The sequence below is a fragment of the Rhinoraja longicauda genome, chromosome 24, assembly GCF_053455715.1.
Source record: "Rhinoraja longicauda isolate Sanriku21f chromosome 24, sRhiLon1.1, whole genome shotgun sequence".
Classification (NCBI taxonomy): domain Eukaryota; kingdom Metazoa; phylum Chordata; class Chondrichthyes; order Rajiformes; family Arhynchobatidae; genus Rhinoraja; species Rhinoraja longicauda.
This window is the reverse complement of record NC_135976.1, coordinates 463,198-486,851: the sequence shown is the minus strand read 5'-3', so window position 1 is coordinate 486,851 and position 23,654 is coordinate 463,198. Positions and strand designations below refer to the sequence as shown.

General features: G+C 53.0%; 1 protein-coding gene across 1 annotated transcript in view; it reads left to right on the top strand.

The window, feature by feature from the left end:
• The window catches only part of cfap126 (cilia and flagella associated protein 126), a 54,575-nt gene extending 31,244 nt beyond the window's left edge, over positions 1 to 23,331 (top strand). Inside the window, exon 6 of the mRNA XM_078420904.1 lies at positions 23,137 to 23,331. Within this exon, the coding sequence (XP_078277030.1) occupies positions 23,137 to 23,331 (195 nt within the window). The remainder of the gene's footprint in view (positions 1 to 23,136) is intronic.
• Positions 23,332 to 23,654: the final 323 nt, after the last annotated feature.

The following is a 23,654-nucleotide window of genomic DNA, read 5'->3' as shown; positions in this document are numbered from 1 at the left end:
AAAGGGGAGGTCCCCCTCCCTCCCCTCCCCCCTCCCCCTCCCCCCTAACCCTCTCCCTCCCCCTTCCCCCCTCCCCTCCTCCCTCCACACCTCCCTCCTCCCTCCCTCCCCTCCTCCCGGTTACAATGGAAACCCTACGAGGACGGGCCCAACGGGGAAAGAGGGGTACTGGGAAAAGGGGAGGTCCCCCTCCCTCCCCCTTACACGCTCCCTCCCTCCCCCTCCCCCTCTCCCTCCCCCCTCCCCTCCCCCCTCCCTCCCCCTCCCCTCCTCCCTCCACACCTCCCTCCTCCCTCCCCCCTACCCCCCTCCCTCCCCTCTCCCTCCTCCCCCTTCCCCCTCCCTCCCCCTCCCCTCCTCCCTCCCCCTCCCCTCCTCCCTCCACACCTCCCTCCTCCCTCCCTCCCCCTTCCCTACCTCCCCTCCTCCCGGTTACAATGGAAACCCTACGACGACGGGCCCAACGGGGAAAGAGGGGTACTGGGAAAACGGGTGGTCCCCCTCCCTCCCCCCTTCCCCCCTCCCTACCCCCTCCCTCCCCTCTCCCTCCCCCTTGCCCCTTCCCCCCTCCCCCTCCCCTCCCCCCTCCACACCTCCCTCCTCCCTTCCCTCCCCCCCACTCCCCTCCCGGTTACAATGGAAACCTTACGAGGACGGGCACAACGGGGAAAGAGGGGTACTGGGAAAAGGGGAGGTCCCCCTCCCTCCCCCTTCCACCCTCACCCCTTCCCCCCACCCCTCCCCCTCTCCCTCCCCCTCCCTCCACCTCCCCCCCTTCCCCCCTCCCCCTCCCTCCCCCTCCCCTCCTCCCTCCACACCTCCCTCTTCCCTCCCTCCCCCCTCCCTCCCTGCCTCACGGTTACAATGGAAACCCTACGAGGACGGGCCCAACGGGGAAAGGGGTGTGCTGGGGAAAGGGGGGGGAGAGTAAGAGTGTATCTGGGGGAGAGAGAATGGGGGGGTCTGAGAATGGGGACTGGGGAGGGGGACAACAGGGGGCTTGGTGGTTTGGGAAAGAAGAGTACTGGGAAAAGGGGAGGTACCCCTCCCTCCCCACTCTCCTCCCTCCCTCATCCCTCCCTCCCTCCCGTCCCAGCAGCGCTGACCGCCGGGAGGTGTAGTCGCCGTCGCCTCTCCCGCTGTTTGATTTCATTTATAACAAAGACATTTATTTAAAATGAGGAATGTGATTTTCATTAAGTTTGATTTTATTTATTTTAAAAAAGCTGATGCTCTATAGATAAGTTTATTTCCTTTTCAACAAAGAACGCTGTTTATTTTAAAGTAAAATAGACCCTCCCCCCACCCCCCTCCCTCCCCTCTCCCTCCCCATCCCCCTCCCCTCCTTCCCCCTCCCCTCCCCCCTCCACTCCACCCTCCCCTCCCCCCCTCCCTCCCACTTCCCTCCCTCCCATCCTCCCGGTTACAATGGAAACCCTACGAGGACGGGCCCAACGGGCCCACTCGGTCTAGTATACTACTAAAACTCAGATCTTGTGTTATATATATATATAACACTGATGTCGGCTGAATACGGCAATTCCGGCAAAACGGTGAACCATAGCGCCACGATTTTTGTACCGCCTTAATCAGCATGCGGTTCGCTGCTGGAAAATGATATTTTTATTTAATTCGGACGCATATTTTTTAAGTTACAGAGGTTTAAAAGTGCTGCCCCCCCTGATTTATCGAAGTTTTGACAGAAGGGGGGCGCTGCGGTGCGGATTGTGATGTCACAATGCCCCTGTGAGATGGACTCGAGCTGACCCCCCTTCCCCCCCCCCCAGCGGTATTCAGCGTGTGACGTCACAATGCCCCTGTGCTACATTGTTGCGAAGAGCTGTCAAGTCAAGTCCATTTTATTTGTATAGCACATTTAAAAACAACCCACGTTGACCAAAGTGCTGTACATCTGATTAGGTACTAAGGAAAAAATGAAACATACAGTGGCACGCAAACAGTTCACAGCGCCTCCTCAATGAGCCTCAAACGCTAGGGAGTAGAAATAGGTTTTGAGCCTGGACTTAAAGGAGTCGATGGAGGGGGCAGTTCTGATGGGGAGAGGGATGCTCTTTCCACCCTCCCCCTCTCTCCCTCCCCCCTCCCCCCTTTCCCCCCTCCCCCCCTTTCCGCCCTCCCCTTCCACCCTCCCCTCCCCTCCCCCCTCCCTCCCCCTTCCCTCCCCCCACTCCCCTTCCCCCTTCCCCCTCCCCTCCTCCCTCCACACCTCCCTCCTCCCCCCCTCCCCCTTCCCTCCCTCCCCTTCTCCCGGTTACAATGTAAACCCTACGAGGACGGGCAGGATTGCTTCGAAAGGACCAACTGGGATATTTTTGAGGATCAGGACTTGGAGGAGTACACATCAACTGTACTTTGCTACATCAAAAACTGCGTTGACAATGTCACCGTCGACAAACGCATCCGGTTGTACCCCAATCAAAAACCCTGGATGACAAAGGATGTCAGGTCTCTCCTCAAGGACCGTAACACCGCCTTCAGGTCTAGTGACAGAGCTCTATACAGTGCTGCTAGAACCAACCTGAAGAGAGGCATCAAGGATGCCAAAGCGTCCTACAAGAGGAAGATTGAGGACCACTTTTCCAACAATGACCCACGGCGGGTATGGCAAGGCATCCAGCACATCACCAATTACAAGACCAGCAACCGCACGACTGCCGACGGCGACGCCTCGTTGGCTGAGGAACTTAACTGTTTCTTTGCTCGTTTCGAGGTGAAAGCTACAGTGGCAGACATTACACCCTCTCCAGCACCTGAGAGCAACACCTTCACTGTGCAGGAGTATGACGTTAAGCGAGTGCTCAGAGCAGTGAATCCCAGGAAAGCTGCAGGCCCCGATGGTGTGACGGGCAGAGTGCTGAGGGAATGTGCAGACCAATTATCTGAGGTCTTCACAAAAATCTTCAACCTGTCCCTTTTAAAATCCACCATCCCTCCCTGCCTGAAGTCCGCCATAATCATCCCACTGCCGAAAAAGCCTGTCATCAGCGGTCTTAACGACTACCGTCCGGTAGCACTCACACCGGTCATCACAAAGTGCTTCGAGAGACTGGTCCTGCAGCACATCAAAGCCAGCCTCCCACCCACCTTCGACCCATACCAGTTTGCCTACAGAGCAAATAGGTCTACAGGGGATGCCATCGACACTGCTCTTCACACTGCACTGACCCACCTTGAACACCAGGGGAGCTATGTGAGGATGCTCTTTCTCGACTTCAGCTCTGCCTTTAACACGGTCATCCCGAGCAGACTGGTCACCAAACTTTCCGACCTTGGATTTTCCCTAACCATCTGCAAATGGATCAAGGACTTCCTGACCAACCGCCCCCAGACAGTCAAAATAGGCCCTCACCTCTCCTCCACCATTACACTGAGCACCGGCTCACCACAGGGCTGTGTGTTGAGCCCCATCCTTTACTCCCTCTACACTCACGACTGCGCCCCCACCCATCCCACCAACACCATCATCAAGTTCGCGGATGACACGACTGTGGTTGGACTTATCTCAGAAGGAGATGAGACAGCCTATAGGGATGAAATCCAAAGGCTGGCAGCATGGTGTTCAGTGAACAATCTGGTCCTGAACTCCTCCAAAACAAAGGAACTTATAATTGACTTTAGAAAAACCAGTGGAGATTACGACCCACTCTACATCAATGGGGTCTGCGTGGAAAGGGTACCAGCTTTCAGGTTCCTGGGTACGCACATCGCAGAGGATCTCACCTGGTCTACCAACACCATCACCACAGTAAAGAAGGCACAGCAGAGACTCCACTTCCTGAGGATCCTCAGGAAAACCAACCTGCAGGAGAAGCTCATGTTGTCCTTCTATCGCTGCTCCATCGAGAGTGTGCTGGCATACTGTATAACCACATGGTATGCCAGCTGCTCAGAAAAGGACAGGAAGGCCCTTCAGAGGGTCATCACGACGGCCCAGAAAATCATCGGCTGCTCACTGCCCTCCCTGGAGCACCTGTTCAGCCTGCGCTGCCTCAGTAGAGCAGGCAAAATAATAAAAGATCCATCCCACCCCGGCCACCGTCTGTTTGTTCATCTGCCCTCTGGTCGACGTTTCAGGTCAATCAAATCCCGAACAAACAGACTTAAGAACAGTTTTTACCCCAGGGCCATACGAGAACTGAACACTACCTGTGCACTAGGCAACACCGTTAAAAAATCTTGTACTTAATTTAATTGTATTTATGTATTTATTTGTTTTTGCATTTATTGCATATATGTTTGTACGCACCGTCAGGATTGGCTGTTTTTTAATTTCGTTGTACTCGTTGCAATGACAATAAATGAATATTATTATTATTATTATTATTATACAATGGGGAAAGAGGGGTACTGGGAAAAGGGGAGGTCCCCCTCCCTCCGCCCTTCCCCTCCCCCCTCCCTCCCCCTCCCCCTCTCTCCCTCCCCTTCCCCCTCTCTCCCTCCCCCTTCCCCCCCTCCCCTTCCCCCCCTCCCCTCCCCTACCCCCTCCCTCCCCCTCCCCTCCTCCCTCCACACCTCTCTCTCTCCCCCTTCCCTCCCTCCCCTCCTCCCGGTTACAATGGAAACCCTATGAGGACGGGCCCAACGGGCACACTTGAGATGGGTGCTACAGTGAGAAGCACTATGTGACCGCGAATGTTTCAAAACAAGCACTTAAAAAGCACTTATCTCTTTTTAAAGTATATTTTTTTATTGCAAGTCACTTAACATACACAGATCAGCATTGGGCCCATATGCTCGTGGGCCACCGGGGCAAGTGTTTCGAAAAAAGCACTGAGAGTGTGTATGGGGAGAGAGAGAATGGGGGGGGGGGTCTGTGAATGGGGACTGGGGACAACAGGGGTCGTTGCGGAGGGGGCTTGGTGGTGGGGGAAAGAGGGGTACTGGGAAAAGGGGAGGTCCCACTTCCCCCATCAACCCCTTCCTCCCCCCTCCTTCCCACCTCCATCCCCACTCCCTCCCCCCCTCCCTCCCCCCTCAATCCCAACCTCCATCACCACTCAGCCCCTAACTCCCCCCCCTCCCTCCTTCCCTCCATCCCACCCTCCCCCACTCCCTCCCCCCTCCCTCCACCATTCCATCCCTCTCCCCCTCCCCCCTCCTTCCACCATCCCTCCACCCCTCCCGGTTACAATGGAAACCCTACAGGGACGGGCCCAACGGGGAAAGAGGGGTACTGGGAAAAGGGGAGATCCCCCTCCCTCCCCCCTTCCCCCTCCCTCCCCCTCCCCCCTACCCCCCCTCCCCTCTCCCCCTCCCTCCCCCTACCCCTTCACTCCCCCCTTCCCCCCTCCCCTCCCTCCCCCCTCCTCCCTCCCTCCCCCTTCCCTCCCTCCCCTCCTCCCGGTTACAATGGAAACCCTACGAGGACGGGCCCAACGGGGAAAGAGGGGTACTGGGAAAAGGGGAGATCCCCCTCCCTCCCTCCCCCCTCACTCCCCCTTACCTCCCCCCTACCCCCCTCCCTCCCCTCTCCCTCCCTCCTCCCCCCTTCCCCCCCTCCCCTCCCCCTCCCCTCCCCTCCTCCCTCCACACCTCCCTCCTCCCTCCCTCCCCCTCCCCTCCCTCCCCTCCTCCCGGTTACAATGGAAACCCTACGAGCACGGGCCCAATGGGGAAAGAGGGGTACTGGGAAAAGGGGAGGTCCCCCTCCCTCCCCCCTCACTCCCTTCTCCCTCCCCCCTCCCTCCCCCTCCCCTTCCCCCCTCCCTCCCCTTCCCCCTCCCCTCCCTCCCCCTCCCCCCTACCCCCTTCCCTCCCCTCTCCCTCCCTCCCTTCCCCCCTCCCCTCCCCCCCTCCCTCCCCCTCCCCTCCCCCCTCCACACCTCCCTACTCCCTCCCTCCCCCTTCCCTACCCCCACTCCCCTCCCGGTTACAATGGAAACCCTACGAGGACGGGCCCAACGGGCACACTTGTTCTAGTATACTATTAAAACTCACTTCTTGTTTATAAATATGTTTGTATCCTGGGTTTGTGTATGTATCACTGATTGCGGCAAAACTGTAAACCGTCGCGTCATGGTTTTTGCACCGCCTTGATCACCAACCTCCCGTCTGACCGGCCGCGATATTTTCATTTAATTTGGTCATATATTTTTTAAGTTACAGAGGTTTTAAAGCGCTGCCCCCCCTGATTTATCGAAGTTTTGACAGAAGGGGGGCGCTGCGGTGCGGATTAATCTTCATTGTGATGTCACAATGCCCCTGTGCCAAGCAGCTGCTATTGGGTGTCTGCTCTTTACAAATTTACATTTTTAAATTTTTAACCTTTTTTTTCAAAGGTCTTCAGCTTGTGACGTCACAATGCTTGTGCTACATTGTTGCGAAAAGAAAATGGTTGTTTTTTAAAGTTGTGTTTTTAATTGCAAGTCACTTAACATACACAGATCAGCATGGGGCCCCTATGCTCGTGGGCCACCGGGGCAAGTGTTACGAAAAAAGAAAGAGGAGGTCCCCCTTCCCCCCTCAACCCCTTCCTCCCCACTCCTTCCCACCTCCATCCCCACTCCCTCCCCCCCTCCTCCCCAACTCCCTCCCCATCCCTCCCCACCTCCCTCACCCCTTGGGGACGGGCCCAACGGGGAAAGAGGGGTACTGGGAAAAGGAGAGGTCCCCCTCCCTCCCCCCTTCCCACCTCCCCCTCCGTCCCCCCTCCCTCCCCCTCCCTCCACCTCCCCCCCTTCCCCCTTCCCCCCCTTCCCCCTCCCCTCCCCCCCTCCATCCGCCTCCCCTCCTCCATCCCTCCCCCCTCCCTCCCCACCTCCCGGTTACAATGGAAACCCTACGAGGACGGGCCCAACGGGGAAAGAGGGGTACTGGGAAAAGGGGAGGTCCCCCTCCCTCCTCCCTTCCCCCTCCCTCCCCTCTCCCTCCACTTCCCCCTCTTCCCCCTCCCCTTCCCCCCTCCCCTCCCCCCTTCCCTCCCCTCATCCCTCCACACCTCCCTCCTCCCTCCCTCCCCGCCTCCCGGTTACAATGGAAACCCTACGAGGACGGGCCCAACGGGGAAAGAGGGGTACTGGGAAAACGGGTGGTCCCCCTCCCACCCCCCTCCCTCCCCCTCCCTCCACTCTCCCTCCCCCCTCCCCCCTCCCCTCCCCCACTCCCTCCCCCTCCCCTCCCTCCTCCCTTCCCTCCCCCCCACTCCCCTCCCGGTTACAATGGAAACCCTACGAGGACGGGCCCAATGGGGAAAGAGGGGTACTGGGAAAAGGGGAGGTCCCCCTCCCTCCCCGTTCTCCCCTCCCCCTCCCTCCCCCCTACCCCCCTCCCTCCCCTCCCCCCCCTTCCCCTCTCCAACCCTCCCCTCCCCCTCCACACCTCCCTCCTCCCTCCCTCCCCCTTCCCCCCCCCCCCTCATCCCGGTAACAATGGAAACCCTACGAGGACGGGCCCAACGGGGAAAGCGGGGTACTGGGAAAAGGGGAGGTCCCCCTCCCTCCCCCTTTCCCCCTCCCTACCCCCTCCATCTTCTCTCCCTCCCCCCTCCCCTCCCTTCATCCCTCCCCCTCCTCCTCCCCTCCCCCCTCCCCTCCCCTCCTCCCTCCCCCTCCCTCCCCCTCCCCCCCTCTCTCCCCCTCCCTTCCTCCCTCCCTCCCCCTTCCCTCCACACCACTTCCCTCCCGGTTACAATGGAAACCCTACGAGGACGGGCCCAACGGGCACACTTGTGCTAGTATACTACTAAAACTCAGATCTTGTGTTATATATATATATATATGCGCGTAACAGCGGTTTCTCTGATTTCGTCAAAACGGTGAACCGTAGCGCCACGATTTTTGCACCGCCTTAATCACCACGCGGTTATCTGCTGCAAAATTGTTTTTTATTTAATTCGGTCGCATGTTTTTTAAGTTACAGAGGTTTTAAAGCGCCCCCCCCCCCCTAAATTATAGGGGGCGCTGTGGTGCGGATTTATTGAAGGTCTTCAGATTATGATGTCACAATGCCCCTGTGAGATGGGGGATACATTGTTGCGAATACAGGCGCTGTGGTGCGGATTTATTGAAGGTCTTCAGCTTATGATGTCACAATGCCCCTGTGAGATGGGTGATACATTGTTGCGAATACAGATCGCCGTGAGAAGCACTTGGTCAAGTCAAGTCAAGTCAATTTTATTTGTATAGCACATTTAAAAACAACCCATGTTGACCAAAGTGCTGTACATCTGATTAGGTACTAAGGAAAAAAATGAAATATACAGTGGCACGCAAACAGTTCACAGTACCTCCTCAATGAGCCTCAAACGCTAGGGAGTAGAAATAGGTTTTGAGCCTGGACTTAAAGGAGTGGATGGAGGGGGCAGTTCTGATGGGGAGAGGGATGCTGTTCCACAGTCTAGGAGCTGCAACCGCAAAAGCTCGGTAACCCCTGAGCTCGGTCCCCCATCCACGAAGGGGGACTGGGGAGGGGGACAACAGGGGTCGTTGCGGAGGGGGCTTGGTGGTGGGGGAAAGAGGGGTACTGGGAAAAGCGGAGGTCCCCCTTCCCCCCTCAACCCCTTCATCCCCCCTCCTTCCCACCTCCATCCCCACTCCCTCCCCCCTCCTCCCCCTCCCTCCCCAACTCCCTCCCCCTCCCTCCCCAACTCCCTCACCCATCCCCCCCTAACTCCCCCCACTCCCTCCTTCCCTCCATCCCTCCCTCCCCCAATCCCTCCCCCCTCCCTCCACCCTTCCATCCCTCTCCCCCACCCCCCTCCTTCCACCCTCCCTCCCCTCTCCCGTTTACAATGGAAATCCTACGGGGACGGGCCCAACGGGGAAAGAGGGGTACTGGGAAAAGGGGAGGTCCCCATCCCTCCCCCCTTCCCACCTCCCCCCTCCCTCCCCCCCTCCCCCCGCTACCCGCCTCCCTCCCCTCTCCCTCCCCTCTCCCCCCCCTTCCCCCCCTCCCTTCCCTCCTCCCTCCACACCTCCCTCCTCCCTCCCTCCCCCTTCCCTCCCTCCCCTCCCGGTTACAATGGAAACCCTACGAGGACGGGCCAATGGGGAAAGAGGGGTACTGGGAAAAGGGGAGGTCCCCCTCCCTCCCCCTCCCTCCCCCCTCCTATCCCCCTCCCTCCCCTCCCCCTCCCTCCCCCCTCCCCTCCCCCTCCCTCCCCCCTCCCCCTCCCTCCCCCCTCCACCCGCCTCCCTCCCCCTCCCCCTCCCCTCCTCCCTCCACACTTCCCTCCTCCCTCCCTCACCCTTCCCTCCCTCCCTCCCCCTTCCCTCCCTCCCCTCCTCCCGGTTACAATGGAAACCCTACGAGGACGGGCCCAACGGGGAAAGAGGGGTACTGGGAAAAGGGGAGGTCCCCATCCCTCCCCCCTTCCCCCCTCCCCCCGCTACCCGCCTCCCTCCCCTCTCCCTCCCCTCTCCCTCCCCTCTCCCCCACTTCCCCCCCTCCCTTCCCTCCTCCCTCCACACCTCCCTCCTCCCTCCCTCCCCCTTCCCTCCCTCCCCTCCTCCTGGTTACAATGGAAACCCTACGAGGACGGGCCCAACGGGGAAAGAGTGGTACTGGGAAAAGGGGAGGTTCACCTCCCTCCCCCTTCCCCCTCCCCTCCCCTCCCCCTCTCCCTCCCCTCTCCCTCCCCTTCACCCCTCCCCTTCACCCCTCCCCTCCCCCCTCCCTCCCCCTCCCCCCTACCCCCTCCCTCCCCTCTCCCTCCCCCCTCCCCTCCCCCCTCCCTCCCCCTCTCCTCCTCCCCTCCCTCCCCCACCCCTCCTCCCTCCCCCTTCCCTCCCCCGAACCCTCCCCGTTTCCTCCCCCCCACTCCCCTCCCGGTTACAATGGAAACCCTACGAGGACGGGCCCAACGGGCACACTTGTGCTAGTTTAATTATAAAAGGACTGGACAAGCTAGATGCAGGAAAAATGTTCCCAATGTTGGGGGAGTCCAGAACAAGGGGCCACAGTTTAAGAATAAGGGGTAGGCCATTTAGAACGGGGATGAGGAAAATCTTTTTCAGTCAGAGAGTTGTGAATCTGTGGAATTCTCTGCCTCAGAAGGCAGTGGAGGCCAATTCTCTGAATGCATTCAAGAGAGAGCTTGGGGAAGAAGGAGATCCAGAAACTCAAATCCTGGTGTTGACATCAACTTTTCTCTCAATGTCAGCAAGACAAAGGAGGTAGTGATTGACTTCACAAAGTGAGCGGTACACACACCCCAGTTTGCATTGATAGCACCAAAGTATAGATGGTTGAAAACTTCAAATTCCCAGGAGTCAATATCACCAACGACTTCTCCTGGACTAGAAATTGTGGACGCATTATAGAACATTGGAAAATGATCACCAGATCCTGGATCAGTTCCTGTGGATTGGAGGGTAGCTAATGTTTTCCCACTTTTTAAGAAAGGAGGGAGTGAGAAAGCAGGGAATTATAAACCAGTTAGCCTGACATTAGTGGTGGGGAAGATGCTGGAGTCGATTATTGAAGATGTAATAGCGGCGTCTTTGGATAGCGGTAACAGGATCGGTCTAAGTCAGAATGGATTTACAAAGGGGGAATCATGCTTGACAAATCTTCTGGAATCTTTTGATGTAACAAGTAAAATGGGCAAGAAAGAGCCAGTGGATGTAATAATAATATAATAATATATTCCTTTATTTGTCCCACACCGGGGAAATTTGCAGTGTTACAGCAGCAAAGTGGATAGCAAGAGATATTCATTATAAATAAAAATAAAGATAAGGATAATTGTCATCATTTACTGTTTGTTTTTTTTACTGTTACTGTTAACTGGTCTGTTGACTGGTCTGCTGGGAATAGCGCTGGTTGTGCAGTCTCACAGCAGCGGGAAGGAAGGACCTGATATCTCTCCTTCACACACTTTGAGTCTGTCACTGAAGGAGCTACTCAGTGCAGTGACAGTGTCTTGCATGGGATGGGAGTCATTGTCCAGCAGCGATGTTATCTTTGCCATCATCCTCTCTCCCACCATCTGTACTGAGTCGAGGGGGCAACCCAGGACAGAGCTGGCCTTCCTGACCAGCTTGTCAAGTCTCTTCCCCTCCACTGCTGAGATGCTGCTGCTCCAGCAGACCACTCCATAGAAAATGGCTGATGCCACCACAGTGTTGTAGAAGGTCCTTAAGAGTGCCCCCTGCACTCCAAAGGACCTGAGTCTCCTCAGCAGATAAAGTCTGCTCTGGCCCTTTTTGTACAGTGCATTGATATTTTCGGTCCTGTCCAGTTTATTATTAAGGTAGACACCCAGGTACTATTAAGAGTCCACTCTCCCAATGTCCATTCCCTGGATGTTCACCGGTGTCGGGGGGACGTGGCTGTACCTGCGGAAATCCACCACCATCTCCCTAGTTTTCCCCGCGTTGATCCGGAGGCGGTTCCACTGGCACCAGTCCACAAAGTCCCTGGTCAGTTCTCTGTACGCCCTGTCATCGTCGACTGATGAGGCCGACGATGGCAGAGTCGTCAGAGAACTTCTGTAGATAGGAGTCTGCAGAGCTGTGCCTGAAGTCCGCAGAGTACAGGGTGAACAGGAAAGGAGCTAGCACTGTTCCCTAAGGAATCCCTGTGCTGCAGACCACCCTGTCCGAAACATAGTCCTTTGTCCTCACATACTGTGGTCGGTTGGTGAGGTAGTCCAGAATCCAGGATGTGAGGTGGTGATCCACTCCTGTGCGCTCCAGCTTGCCCCCCAGAAGTCCCAGGCTGGATGGTATTGAACGCACTGGAGAAATCAAAGAACATGATTCTCACAGTGCTATCCGGCTTCTCCAGGTGTGAGAGAGCTCTGTTCCGCAGGTAGATGATGGCGTTCTCCTCCCCGATGCGAGTCTAGTAGGCAAACTGCAGCGGATCCATTGATGGTCCCACCAGGGGGCGGAGATGGGCGAGGACCAGACGCTCCAGTGTCTTCATCAGGTGTGATGTCAGTGCCACCGGCCTGTAGCTGTTGAGTTCCTTTGGGTGCGGTGTCTTTGGTACCGGTACCACGCAGGATGTTTTCCACAGCTGTGGAACTCTCCCCAGTTTCAGGCTCAGATTGAAGACGTGCTCCACTATTCCACACAGCTGGTCTGCACAGTACTTGAGGAGCCTCGAGCTGATGCCATCCGGAACAGCCGCCTTCCTCGCATTGATCTTCCTGAGCGCACTTCTCACCAGGTCTGTGGAGAGAGACAGATTGGAGCACAGGGGCTGGGTGCTCAAGGGTGTGAGAGGAGGAGGGGTTGGGGGGGATGGTGGGGGGGGGGGGGAGGAAGTGGGTGTGGTGGGGTTGGAGCAGGAGTAGCAGAAGCAGTGGGTGGTGGCTGTGACCCAAGTGCTGTGGGAGGGGGGGGGGGGGGGGGGCTGGGGCGGTGTACTGGAAGTGCAGACGAGGAAGTGAAGTGGGTAGTGTACCTGGACTTTCAAAAAGCCTTTGATAAGGTCCTACACAGGAGATTAGTGGGCAAATTTAGAGCACTTGGCATTGGGGATAGGGTATTGACATGGATAGAAAATTGGTTGGCAGACAGGAAACAAAGAGTAGGTATTAACGGGTCCCTTTCAGAATGGCAGGCAGGGACTGGTGGGGTACCACAAGGCTCGGTGCTGGGACCGCAGCTATTTACAATATACATTAATGATTTAGATGAAGGAATTAAAAGTAACATTAGCAAATTTACAGATGAAACATAGCTGGGAAGCAGTATGAACTGTGAAGAGGATGCCATGAGGATGCAGGGTGACAGGTTGGGCAGATGCATGGCAGATGCAGGTTATCCACTTTGGTGGCAAGAACAGGAATGCAGATTATTATCTGAATGGTGTCAGGTTAGGAAAAGGAGAAGTGCAACGAGACCTGGGTTTCCTTGTACATCAGCAACTGAAAGTAAGCCTGCAGGTACAGCAGGCAGTGAAGAAAGCCTTCATAACGAGAGGAGTTGAGTATAGGAGCAAAGAGGTTCTTCTGCAGTTGTACATGTCCCTGGTGAGACCACACCTGTAGTATTGTCTGCAGTTTTGGTCTCCTAATTTGCGGAAGGACATTCTTGCTATTGAGGGAGTGCAGCATAGTTTCACAAGGTTAATTCCCAGGATGGCGGGACTGACATATGATGAAAGAATGGAGCGACCGGGATTGTAATCATTGGAATTTAGAAGGATGAGACATATATGAAACATATATCTCATAAACATATAAAATTATTAAGGGATTGGACACGCTAGATGCAGGAAACATGTTCCCGATGTTGGGGGAGTCCAGAACCAGGGGCAACAGTTTAAGAATAAGGGGTAGACCATGTAGAACTGAGATGAGGAAAAGCTTTTTCACACAGAGTTGTGAATTTGTGGCATTCTCTGCTTCAGAAGGCTGTGGAGGCCGAATCACTGGATGGATTTAAGAGAGAGGTAGATAGAGCTCTAGGGGCTAGTGGGGTCAAGGGATATGGGGAGAAGGCAGGCACGGATTATTGATTGGGGACGATCAGCCATGATCACAATAAATGGTGGTGCTGGCTCAAAGGGCAGAATGGCTAGGTGTCTATGTATCTATGACAGAGCGACGATGGATTTCCTATGCCTCGCCTAGTTTGAGTTTCAAGCACTTTGCTATTGCAGGACCCACAGAGTTTCCTGCTCTGAAGGCAACTAAAGTGTGCTTTATTGCTAATATTTGAACAGAGGGCACAGGATAAATGGGATCATAGAGATGAGGATATATTAGTGTGTCCGATCATTTCCTAGGCTTCTGAATCAAATCTATTGTTTGAAAAATACAAAAGGATAATGACCTTGTTGGCATTTTACGATAGGACCCTAATTGTCAACGGGAATGAGTGGGATAAATACAATGGAGATTGCAGACAGCTGAAAGTACGGGCTTGTCAAAGTAGGGGATTTTAACTTTCCCAATAAAGACTGGAACTGCCATAGATCCAAAGGCTTAGGTGGGTGGAACTTGTCAAGTATGTTCAGAGTCGTCGGGTACGGCAAGTTATTGAAATATCAGTCGATGAACATTTTGGAATTAGCTCTCACAGTTCTATTAGCTTTAAAATAGTAACCCATAAAGACAGGTTTAGTCCACAAGTTCAAATTCTAAATTTGATCAAGGTGAGCTTTGACGGTGTGAGACACGTTTTTGCAAGCATTGATCGGGGTAGGATGTTTGCAGGCAATTGGATGCCGGGAAAGTGTGATCCATTAAAAGAGTGCATCCATGCGTCAATGCATCCATGTTCCTGTTAGAGTAAAGGGCAAGGCAGGTAGAAGTAAGGAACCCTGGATGACAAGCGAAATTCAGGTTTTGGTCTGTTAGAAGAAGGTGGCTTGGGTTAGATAAAGGCAGCCTGGATCTGGTTTCTCTTGAGGAATACAAGATACTGCTGACTCCAAAGAGGTGTTATAGTATATTAAGGCAAAAAGGGTAACTGGAGAGAGATTAGGGCCTTTCAGAAACAGGTGGACATTGACGGGAGGATCGGTAGGAGATAGGCAAGGTCCTCCGTAACGATTGCTCCGATGTTTTCATTGCGGAGAAGAACATGAAGACTACCGGATTTAGGAAAGATGATCAAATTCTGTTCCTTTGTCTTCTGAACTTGAGCTTATATGGACTTCAGCAAGGCTTTTGGTGCGGTTCCGTGTGCTATGCTGCTCTGCAAGGTTAGATCGCAAGAGATCGATGGGGAGCTAGCTAGCTCTACACAGAAGATAGGCACAAAATACTGGAGTAACTCAGTAGGACAAGCAGCATCTCTGGAGAGAAGGAATAGGTGACATTTCGGGTTGAGTCTCTTCCTCAGACTGATGTCGCGGGAGTGGGTGGCACAGAGATAGAATGTAGTCAGAGACAGTAAAAATGGCCAGAGAACTGGGAAGGGAGAGGGGATGGGGAGAGATGGAAAGCAAAGGATGCTTGGTCAATGTTCATACCACTGGGTTTTAAGCTACCCAAGTGAAATATGTGGTGCTGTTCCTCCAATTTGTCCTGGGCCACACTCTGACAATGGAGGAGGTCTAGGACAAAAAGCTTTGTGTGGGAATGGGAGGGGGAGTTAAAGTGTTCAGCAACTAGGAGATCAGATAGGTTTAGGCGGACTGAACGGATGTGTGAGGCAAAACGATTGCCGAGCCTGCGCTTGGTCTCGCCGATATACAGGAGTCCTCACCTGGAACAGCCGAAACAGTAGATGAGTTTGGGGGAGGTGCTAGTGAACCTCTGCCCCACCTGAAAAGACTGTTGGTGTCCTTTGACGGAGTCGAGGGGGGAGGTATAAGGACAGGGTGTCTGTGGTTGCGGGGGAAAGTACCTGGGGAGGGGGTGGTTTGGGTGGGAAGGGATGAGTTGAACCGGGAGTTGCGGAGGGAATGGTCTCCGCGGAAAGCGGTAACGGTGGAGATGGGAAGATGTGGCTAGTATTGGGATCTCGTTAGAGGTGGTGAAAATGTCGGAAGATTATGTGCTGCATGTGACGGCTGATGGGGTCTAAGGTGAGGACAAGGGGGACCCTGTCCTTATTACGAATTGGGGGGGGGGGAAGCAAGAGTGGAGCTGTGGGATATCGAGGTGTTATGCTCTGGGGCACACAGGAACTGGACTCAAACGCACGACTCACACACAAGAGTCAATTTGGAGAAAATAAAGGCGTTCTTTAATTTTCACATTAAAGAACACTGCGATTCGAACCAAAAACTCTAAACTTACTCAGCTACAAAAACATTAGTAGCCGAGAGCACATGAATCAGAGCACATGAATCACAATACGAACTGGCACAGGACAAAGGGAGGCGTGGACGAGTGCACTTCCCTTGACCGGTTTTATTTTGCTGACGTGGAATGTAGGGTGAACCCTTAATGACCTGGGGAGTTGTAGACGGACTGAAACAGGGTTAATGACTTTCGAGATGGGAAATGGACCCACGAACCTTGGAGCCAGCTTTCTGGCGTGGACGTGAAGTGGCAAGTCCTTTGTAGACAGCCATACCTTCTGGCCTGGGCGATAATGCGGAGCGGATCTGCGGTGGCATTCGGCTGCCGCTTTCATCCGGGACTGACCCCGGAGTAGAACCCTCCGAGCTCCGTCCCAGATTCGGCGACAGCGTCGGATCATGGCGTGGGCAGAAGGCACCGTCACCTCACCCTCATAAGCCGAGAACAAGGGGGGCTGGTAGCCGTAGGCACACTGGAAGGGTGTGAGTCCCGTGGCAGCCGTAGGAAGCGTGTTGCATGCGTACTCGACCCAGATGAGATGGTCGCTCCAGGTGGTCTGGTTCTGCGTGATCAGACAGCGCAAGCAGGTCTCGAGCTCCTGGTTCATCCGCTCAGTCTGGCCATTGGATTGCGGATGGTAACCAGAAGACAGGCTGACGGTGGCACCTATGAGGGAACAAAACTCACTCCAAAACTTGGACACAAACTGAGGACCTCGGTCCGAGACAATGTCTGTAGGGAAACCATGGATACGGAAAACGTGAGACAGCATTACCTCTGCCGTCTCTTTGGCAGAGGGGAGCTTGGCCACAGCGATAAAATGTACCATCTTTGAAAATCGGTCTACCACCGTCAGGACAGTTGTGTTACCTTTGGAGGCCGGCAACCCAGTAACAAAGTCAATGGAGATGTGGGACCAGGGCCTCTGAGGGACTGAAAGTGGGTGCAGCAGGCCCGCTTGGGCTTGTCTGGAGGGCTTGCTCCTTGCACAGACAGGGCAGGCGGCCACATATTCAGCTACATCCTTCTCAAGTGAAGGCCACCAAAAACGCTGTTTAACCACAAAAACAGTTCTCTTGGCACCTGGATGGCATGTGAGCAGGGACGTGTGAGCCCAGTGGATTACCTGGGGGCGCAATGTCACAGGAACAAACAAACAGTTAGTAGGACAGCCACTCGGTGCTGGAGTCTCATCATTAGCCTGCTTCACATCTGTTTCGATCTGCCAAGACACCGCTCCTACCACACGGTTAAGTGGCAGGATGGGTTCGGGTTCTCTGGTATCAGGTTCAGGGTCATAAAGTCGGGACAGGGCGTCTGGTTTTGTGTTCTGGGAACCGGGCCTGTAAGACAGAGAAAAGTTGAACCTACTAAAAAACAGAGTCCATCTGGCCTGACGTGAGTTGAGTCTCTTGGCTTTACAGATGTATTCCAGGTTCTTGTGATCTGTCCATACCAGAAAAGGCTGCTCGGCCCCCTCCAGCCAGTGCCTCCACTCCCCCAATGCGGCTCTGACCGCCAGCAGTTCTTTGTTTCCGACATCGTAATTTTTTTCTGCGGGGGTCAACTTACGTGACAGGTAGGCGCAGGGATGAATCCGGTTGTCCTTCTCCGCTCTCTGGGAAAGTACCGCCCCAATCCCCTCGTTGGAGGCATCCACCTCCACAATGAACTGTCTCTGGGGATCTGGGATGGTCAGAACAGGAGCGTTGGTGAACAATGTTTTGAGGCGCTGGAAGGCGGCTTCGGCCTGAGGATTCCACTGGAACTGGGTCTTGGAAGACGTGAGAGAGTGCAGAGGAGCAGCAACAGCACTGAAGTCTCTAATAAAACGTCTGTAAAAGTTTGCAAATCCGAGAAACTGTTGCACCTTCTTTCTGTTAGTGGGGGTGGGCCAATCGGCCACCGCACTGACCTTACCAGGGTCCATCTGGATGTGGTCGGCCGATATAATGTAGCCCAGAAAGGACATTGTGTCTGCGTGGAAGTCGCACTTCTCGGCCTTCACATACAGACGGTTAGCTAAGAGCTTCTGCAACACACACTTGACATGACGCTTATGAGACTGTATGTCTGGAGAGAAGATAAGAATGTCATCAAGGTAGACAAAAACACACTCATTGAGAAATTCCCTGAGGACCTCGTTCATAAAAGCTTGGAAGACTGCGGGGGCATTGGTTAACCCGAACGGCATCACCAAATACTCGTAGTGCCCGTTAGGGGTGTTAAACCCAGTTTTCCACTCATCCCCCTCTCTGATTCTCACTAGGTGGTATGCATTCCTTAAGTCTAGTTTAGTGAATACTTTGGCTTTGTGCAACAGTTCAAAAGCAGAAGACATCAAAGGAAGTGGGTAACGATTCTTGATCGTAATCTCATTTAGGAAGCTGTAATCTATGCAGGGACGAAGTGACCCATCTTTCTTGCCCACAAAGAAAAACCCCGCGCCTGCTGCCGAGGAGGACGGGCGAATAATGCCCGTCCTCAGGGAGGACTCAATGTACTCATCCATCGCCTTCCTCTCGGGGCCGGATATGGAGTACAGTCGCCCCTTGGGAATAGGGGCCCCCGGCAGCAGGTTGATAGCGCAGTCGAAAGGTCGATGAGGAGGTAGGGTGGTGGCCCTGGACTTGTTGAACACCTCCTTCAGTTCATGGTAACAGGGTGGAACCTTCAACAGATCGGGATAGTCATCATCATCATTAGAAATCTTTATTTCTTCAGATTTAAGAACATTTATTCCCAAAACTGCCCCGATCTTCCCGTAACTCACCCCTTTGTTCACTGGTTCAACAAGACATGATTGTGTGCACTCAACCCCCCATCGTCTGATCTTACCAGATCGCCAATCAATCTGAGGATTGTGTTTCTGCAGCCAAGGGAAACCAAAGACCAAGGGATGTTGAGCTGAGTCAAACAAGTGAAAAGACATTATCTCCACATGGTTAGCATTGAACATGACTTTGACAGGTTCTGTACGATGAGTTATCTCAAACAACTGATGTCCATCTAAAGCGCTTGCCACAATAGGTTGCAACAAGGGCACAGATTTAACCTTATACGATCGAGCTAGAGTCCAGTCCATGAGACTCTCGTCGGCTCTGGAGTCGATCAAAACCCCCCGAGTCACAATTTGCTGATTCAGAGTGAGGGTGGCCTGTGTCAGAGGTCGAGGAGGTAAGTCCAAAATGGGGAATTGGCTCACCAGTGTCCTCCTTTTCACTGGTGAGCCACCCCTTTTACCGAGCAGTCGGCCAGACGGTGTCCTTGTTGACCGCAGTAAAAGCAGGCTCCGTCCTTCAGGCGGCACTGTCGCTGCTCCGGAGTCAGCCTGGTTCATCCTAGCTGCATGGGTTCCTCCGACGGCTGAGAGGACGCTGTTTTCTCCGGCCACCGATGGACAGGGAACGATGACTTCTTCGGTCTGAAGGACCCGGAGGAGCGCCCCTGGTGATTGGGAGGACGATCAGCAGCCTGGTGTCTTTCCTTTTCCTTTATCCTGTTATCGACACGAATAGCCCTGGTAATTAATGTCTCTAGATCACTGGGTAACTCAAAAGGTGAAAGTCTGTCCTTTATAGCCTCCGACAACCCATTCATGAATGCATCCACTTGTGCAGGCATATTCCACCCACTGTCTGTTGCAAGGGTTCGGAAGTCAATGGCATAGTCTATCACTGGGCGAGTGTTCTGTTTTAGCTGCAGTAAGACTCGGGAAGCTTCCTTAGCAGAGGAAGTGTGATCAAAAATACTGCTAAATGTTCTTTGGAAGAGGTCTAGATCCTGACAGACTGTGGAGCCCCGAGACCACTCCGCAGTGGCCCATGCTGCGGCTCGTCCCGTCAAATGGGACACAATAAATGCTACCCTGGCCTGGTCTGAGGGGAAGTGTGCAGGGTTATGCTTGAAGTGGAGATCACATTGTACAAGGAATGATCTACAATTCTCCGAGTCTCCAGAGAACTTATCTGGTGAAGCCAGGCGTAGAATCAGCGTGGGGTTCGCAGGCGTGGCCGGAACAGCAGGCGGATGGCCGGCTGAAGGTTCAACGTGAGCCAGTGGAGAAGCTGCCGAGGTTGGGTCGAGATGAGCCAGAACCTGATGGAGTTGTACAGCGAGGTGGTTAATCTGGGTCGTCACTGATGACTGGAACTCGCCTTGTCTATCGTTCAGCTCGCGCACCCCGTGACTGACTGAGCGCAGCTGCTCCTCCTGGTGCTGGATCTTAGTGCTCTGGTTGGCAAGGGCTGATTTCCAAATCTTAGAGTCGGCTGAGTCCATATTATGGCCAGTTCGTTCTGTTATGCTCTGGGGCACACAGGAACTGGACTCAAACGCACGACTCACACACAAGAGTCAATTTGGAGAAAATAAAGGCGTTCTTTAATTTTCACATTAAAGAACACTGCGATTCGAACCAAAAACTCTAAACTTACTCAGCTACAAAAACATTAGTAGCCGAGAGCACATGAATCAGAGCACATGAATCACAATACGAACTGGCACAGGACAAAGGGAGGCGTGGACTATATATACATGAGGTAAGGGCACACAGGTGGAAACAATCAAGGCGAGGCTGACAATTACAATGGCAGGAAGTCAAGGGACCTGAAATGAGAATCTAAACACAGAACATGACACAAGACTAACAGATCTGACGGGACATTACACGAGGAGACCCTACTGAGAGCCTCACCTAGAATGGAAGAGGGGAACCTTATATATTTTAGAATTGTAAAAGAGCAACTCCCCCTCCCACAGCTGCGTCCTTGCTTCCCCTTAGACCAAGGTTCGATCCTGACTACTGGTGCTGTCTGTATGGAGTTTGTACGTTCTCCCCGTGAACTGCGTGGGTTTTCTCTGAGATCTTTGATTTCGACACACACTCCAAAGACGTAGGCTTATTGGCTTGACATAATTGTAAAATTGCCCCTAGTGTGTGTAGGATCGTGTTAATGTGCGGGGATCACTGGTCGGTGTGGACCCGGTGGACCGAAGGGCCTGTTTCCGTGCTGTATCTCTAAATTAAAGTAAACTACTGTATCCGCTGTTCCAGGTGTGGACTCCTGAATATCGGCGAGACCAAGCTCAGACTCGGCGAGACCAAGCTCAGACTCGGCGATCGCTTCACTGAGCACCTCCGCTCAGTCTGCCTAAACCTACCTGAACTCCCGGTCGCTCAACAATTTAACTTCCCCTCCCGTTCCCACACTAATTCGGCAGATCAGGCAGCAGATAAGGGACGGACGAAGTTTCGGACGCTTCTGCACATTGTTATTTAATCAGGATAGGCGGTGAATGGATGTAAATGGCGCTATTGAACGAGCACAACGCGAAGAACAGTTTGTAGTAGGCTTCAATATTCAGCAACAAAACAACTGATACTGAGCACAAGAGTTACACCTTACTTGTGGGTTAAGACTACGGTGGAACTGGATGACGCTGGAGATTGCGAGAATCTCACATCTCCTGACACTGGGCTGCTCGGGTCCATCAGCCGAGGTTCCTGTTCCTGAAACTTCGTCAGTGTTAGGGTCAATGGCGAGGTTTCTGCTCCTGATATTTAACGGTGACAATGGGTTGCTGGACTGGTTCCAGCCCAGTTTCTCTTCCTTATCCGTGGCGCTCCGATAGGAGATTCTGTTTCAGATGAGAAATTAAGATTCCACTCCTTTGGCTAGTGTCAAGATTGACAACTCTAGGCTTCCATTACCATGAATAACCCGAAACTACTCTCCGTAACTTAGTCACTTGGGTGTTTTCGCTGGGTCTCGGAATATATTTAAATTGTCTCTCGTTTATCGTGAATTGGAGCTGCAGTTCTTTTGTTTCCAGCTCTTAATATATTTGAAATATCTAAACTGCACGAGGTGGTAAATTTGTAATCCGTTCACCATCAGTGATGGGTGTCCGATGAAGTTCAACGTGAGTAAATATAATGTTAATTGTACTGGTTAAAAATGTTGCATTATTCCTCTCAAGAAAATCCCTTGGCCTCAACTCCGGGACCTAACTTGTACTCATACGTGCAGCGCTTTACAAAGTTAAAATGCCTTAGCTGTTAATTCAAAATCTTTCGCTCCGCTTTGTTTGGACCCACCCTCGGCTTCTCTCTCATCTATCTCTCTCTTTATCTTTCACTCTCTCACGCTGTTTTTTTATCTCTCTTTTCTTATGTCTCTGTCTCATTCTCTTTCCGCTCGGTTCTCCGTATTTCTCTCAGTGTGACAGTTTTCTGAGTTCGCCACGGCTGCCGACGCTGAAACATTTCGCTTCACAAACGCACAGTGAAAATAACAATAGACGCACACAAGACTAAAGATGCATACATGCTGAAATATGTATTTGCAAACGCACTCATATATATATATATATATATATATATATATACACACACGACATACACTTACCGACTTGGGCTTTCGTGAACCCCCACACCAATCGCACAAACACCCTGCCATTACACAAACACAACTGCACAGAGAAAGCCACAGACAAATTATGCGTGCGCCCCTGGAAACTTAGCAGTTTCCGAGATTCATCTTTCATGCCGCTCTCTGGAATATTCATCTGCCTCCCCGCTCACCTTCCTAATCGTCGGCAGTCGCACCATTCCCTGCAACGATCCAGGAGGATTTCCTTAAACAGTTTGTGCCTGTATGGAGGGATGGACCATACTGGACCTGGTATTGGGAAACCAGCCTGGCCATGTGAGTAATGAGGGCAGTGATCAAAACTCCGTTTGTTTTAGCATTGTTTTGTATAGAGATAAATCTGGACCTTGGAGCTGATGAAACCTTTCAATGCGCAAGGAATAAATCAACTGAGAGTGAGGAAGAGAGCGAGCTCGCATGGCTGAAGTGAAGTAAGACAGGGAAGTGAATTTGTTGGTAAAGTGGGAAAACTTCGGAAAGTGAAAACGAAGATACAGAGAAAGTAGCGACAGTGATAGACTCGGAGCAATATACAGAGAGATACACCAAGAGAACCACGCGGCCAAGCGCAGGCGGGTAGAAATTGTTCAGAGTCGGAGAAAGTATCAGAAGTGAAGGCAGGCCGCAATCTCTGGGCAGTGTCGGAGGGATAGTGCTTATATCGGAAACGAGGAGGAATCCACACCTTTTGTGATGTTCGCATGGTGTCGCTGTGTGTACGTGTGTATGATTCTGAAGCAGGGGCAAGAAATTATGAGACGTGGACGACTTCTGTTACTATTGTTCATTATGATTCCATTATCTTCGAACGAATTTTACAACGAGTGTATGGGGATATCTCAGTATATACATAACTTGCCCCCGGAACATAGTCAAGACTACGACATAAATCCGGGTGTTTGTTTAACAACTCAAAAGCTGGAACCAGCATCTGCCGTTTTCTTTCCTATACCAAAATCCAATTAGTTGTAACCAGTAAGGCGGATATACAGAGAACCAAAACCAACACATGTTGTACACGCTATGCATCAGCCACAAGAGGATGAAATTAGCGGAGACGAGCAGCAGCAAAGTGATGGATTTCCGGCGGCTCTGCATTTCCGGGTGTTTGACATTCTCCACGCTGCAGCTACCCCCGAGTCTCCTGCAGCCACTACAATGTGCCTTATGGTTAAAACTTTGAGCAGCAGAACCAGGCCAAATGGGACCACAGGCGTGAGGATATAGAGGAGGAACTTCATCATTCCCCAGAACAGTAACATAGATTAATTTTTCAAGATATAACAGATGCCGGCGTCGTAAACTAAACTATATTCTTCCGCCAACAGAAAATACCAGGGGATGTCCTTCAAACAGCCCATACAGTCACTGTGCCCGGAACCACAGCCGCCGTTCTCTCCCAGTAATATTTCGTTTTCAGCTTCTGACAACAAATGTTCCGGCTGTAGATATATGATATGATATGATGATAAATGGCTAAAAAACGATCGAATGTGAACGCAACTGTGAACCAGACAGAGCAGTCCATGGCTAGGCTAAGCAGAAAGGCG